The sequence below is a fragment of the Lepidothrix coronata genome, unplaced genomic scaffold (assembly GCF_001604755.1).
Source record: "Lepidothrix coronata isolate B3197 unplaced genomic scaffold, Lepidothrix_coronata-1.0 Scaffold178, whole genome shotgun sequence".
Classification (NCBI taxonomy): domain Eukaryota; kingdom Metazoa; phylum Chordata; class Aves; order Passeriformes; family Pipridae; genus Lepidothrix; species Lepidothrix coronata.
In genome coordinates this window covers 2005346-2006991 of record NW_016690358.1, presented here as the reverse complement: position 1 = coordinate 2006991, position 1646 = coordinate 2005346, and the positions used below count along the sequence as shown (strand labels likewise).

The 1646-nt window shown below is 64.6% G+C and overlaps 1 protein-coding gene across 1 annotated transcript in view; it reads left to right on the top strand.

Moving 5' to 3' along the window:
* LOC108504879 overlaps positions 1-1646 on the top strand; it is a gene marked incomplete at its 5' end in the record, with an annotated part of 30170 nt that overhangs the window by 4340 nt on the left and 24184 nt on the right. Inside the window, one exon of the mRNA XM_017830384.1 lies at positions 3-1644. Within this exon, the coding sequence (XP_017685873.1) occupies positions 3-1644 (1642 nt within the window). The remainder of the gene's footprint in view (positions 1-2; positions 1645-1646) is intronic.

The following is a 1646-nucleotide window of genomic DNA, read 5'->3' as shown; positions in this document are numbered from 1 at the left end:
AGCCGAGGGGTTTGCGAACGTTCCCCCGCTGCGGAGCAGATCTCTAGCGAAGCGGAGGGGCGGGCGGCAGAGGCCGAGAGCGGAGAGCAGGTGCGAGAGCCAGAATCGGAGCGGGAGCTGGATCGACGCTAGCGCGGCGGAGATGTGCGCGGCGGGGAGGCGCTGGGGCCGGCGGCAGCGAGTGCTGCTGTGGGGCGTCCTGCTGGCGGCCTGGGAGGCGGCGTGGGGGCAGCTGCGCTACTCGGTGCCCGAGGAGATGCCCAAGGGCTCGTTCGTGGGCGACGTGGCCAAGGACCTGGGGTTGCAGATGCTGGCTCTGCGGGATGGCGGTGTCCGCCTTTTGGACAAAGGTAGGACGCAGTATTTTGCTCTGCATGGAAAGACGGGACATTTAGTGACGGCCGAGAGGATCGACAGAGAGCAGCTGTGCCGGCTGGTGGAGCAATGCGTGCTGCGCTGTGAGCTGATAGTGGAGGGGGAAATGAAGGTTTACGGAATCCAAGTGGAAATCACGGACGTTAACGACAACGCACCCAGCTTCCGAGAGGCAGAAACGGAACTGAGAATGAGCGAGACGACAGCCCCGGGATCGCAGTTTCCCCTCCCAGACGCTCACGACCCGGACTCGGGACGGAATTCCCTGAAGAGCTACGAGCTTAGCGGCGACGAGCACTTCTCGCTGGCCGTGCAGACGGGCCCCGGCGGGGATCAGCGTCCCGAGCTGGTGCTGGCGAAGGCGCTGGACCGGGAGGAGGCGTCGTTCCACGAGTTGGTGCTGAGGGCGAGCGACGGCGGCGACCCGTCCCGGACGGGCACGGCGCGGATCCGCGTGACGGTGCTGGACGCGAACGACAACGCGCCCGTGTTCAGCCAGGCGGAGTACACGGTGCGTGTGCCGGAGGACGTGCCCGTGGGCTCCACCCTTGTCACTGTCACGGCCACTGATGCCGACGAGGGCTTGAACGGGCACGTGAAATATTCGTTTAAGAAAATAATAGAACAAGAGTCGCAGATTTTCCTGCTAGATGCTGAGACAGGAGCGATCACACTGTTGCGAAGCCTGGACTTCGAGGATGGCGATTCCTACGAGCTAGAAGTGCAAGGACATGATGGTGGAGCACTCTTCGACACAGCTAAAGTCGTAGTCACCGTGACAGATGTGAACGACAACGCTCCTGAACTGATAGTGTCGTCGGCGCTGAGTGAGATCTCAGAAGATGCCCCGACGGGGACTGTTGTGGCCCTGCTGCACGTGCACGACCGAGACTCGGGGGCCAACGGCGAGGTTCGCTGCTCCCTTGACGGTAGCCACCCGTTCCGCCTGGAGAAGTCCTTTGAGGAGTACTACCGCGTGGTGACAGCGAGAGAGCTGGACCGGGAGCAGGAGTCGGAGTACAACGTGACGGTGCGGGCGGCCGACGGCGGTCGTCCGTCGCTGCAGAGCAGCAGGGTGCTGTGGCTGCGGGTGCTGGACGTGAACGACAACGCGCCGGTGTTCTTGCAGGAGCGCTACAGCGCTCGGCTGTCGGAGAACAACGTGGCGGGCGCGCTGGTGCTGCGGGTGCGGGCGACCGACTCGGACTGGGGGGAGAACGCGCGCGTGCGGTACCGGCTGGGGGAGGGTGGTGTGCGGGGCTCGGCGCTGT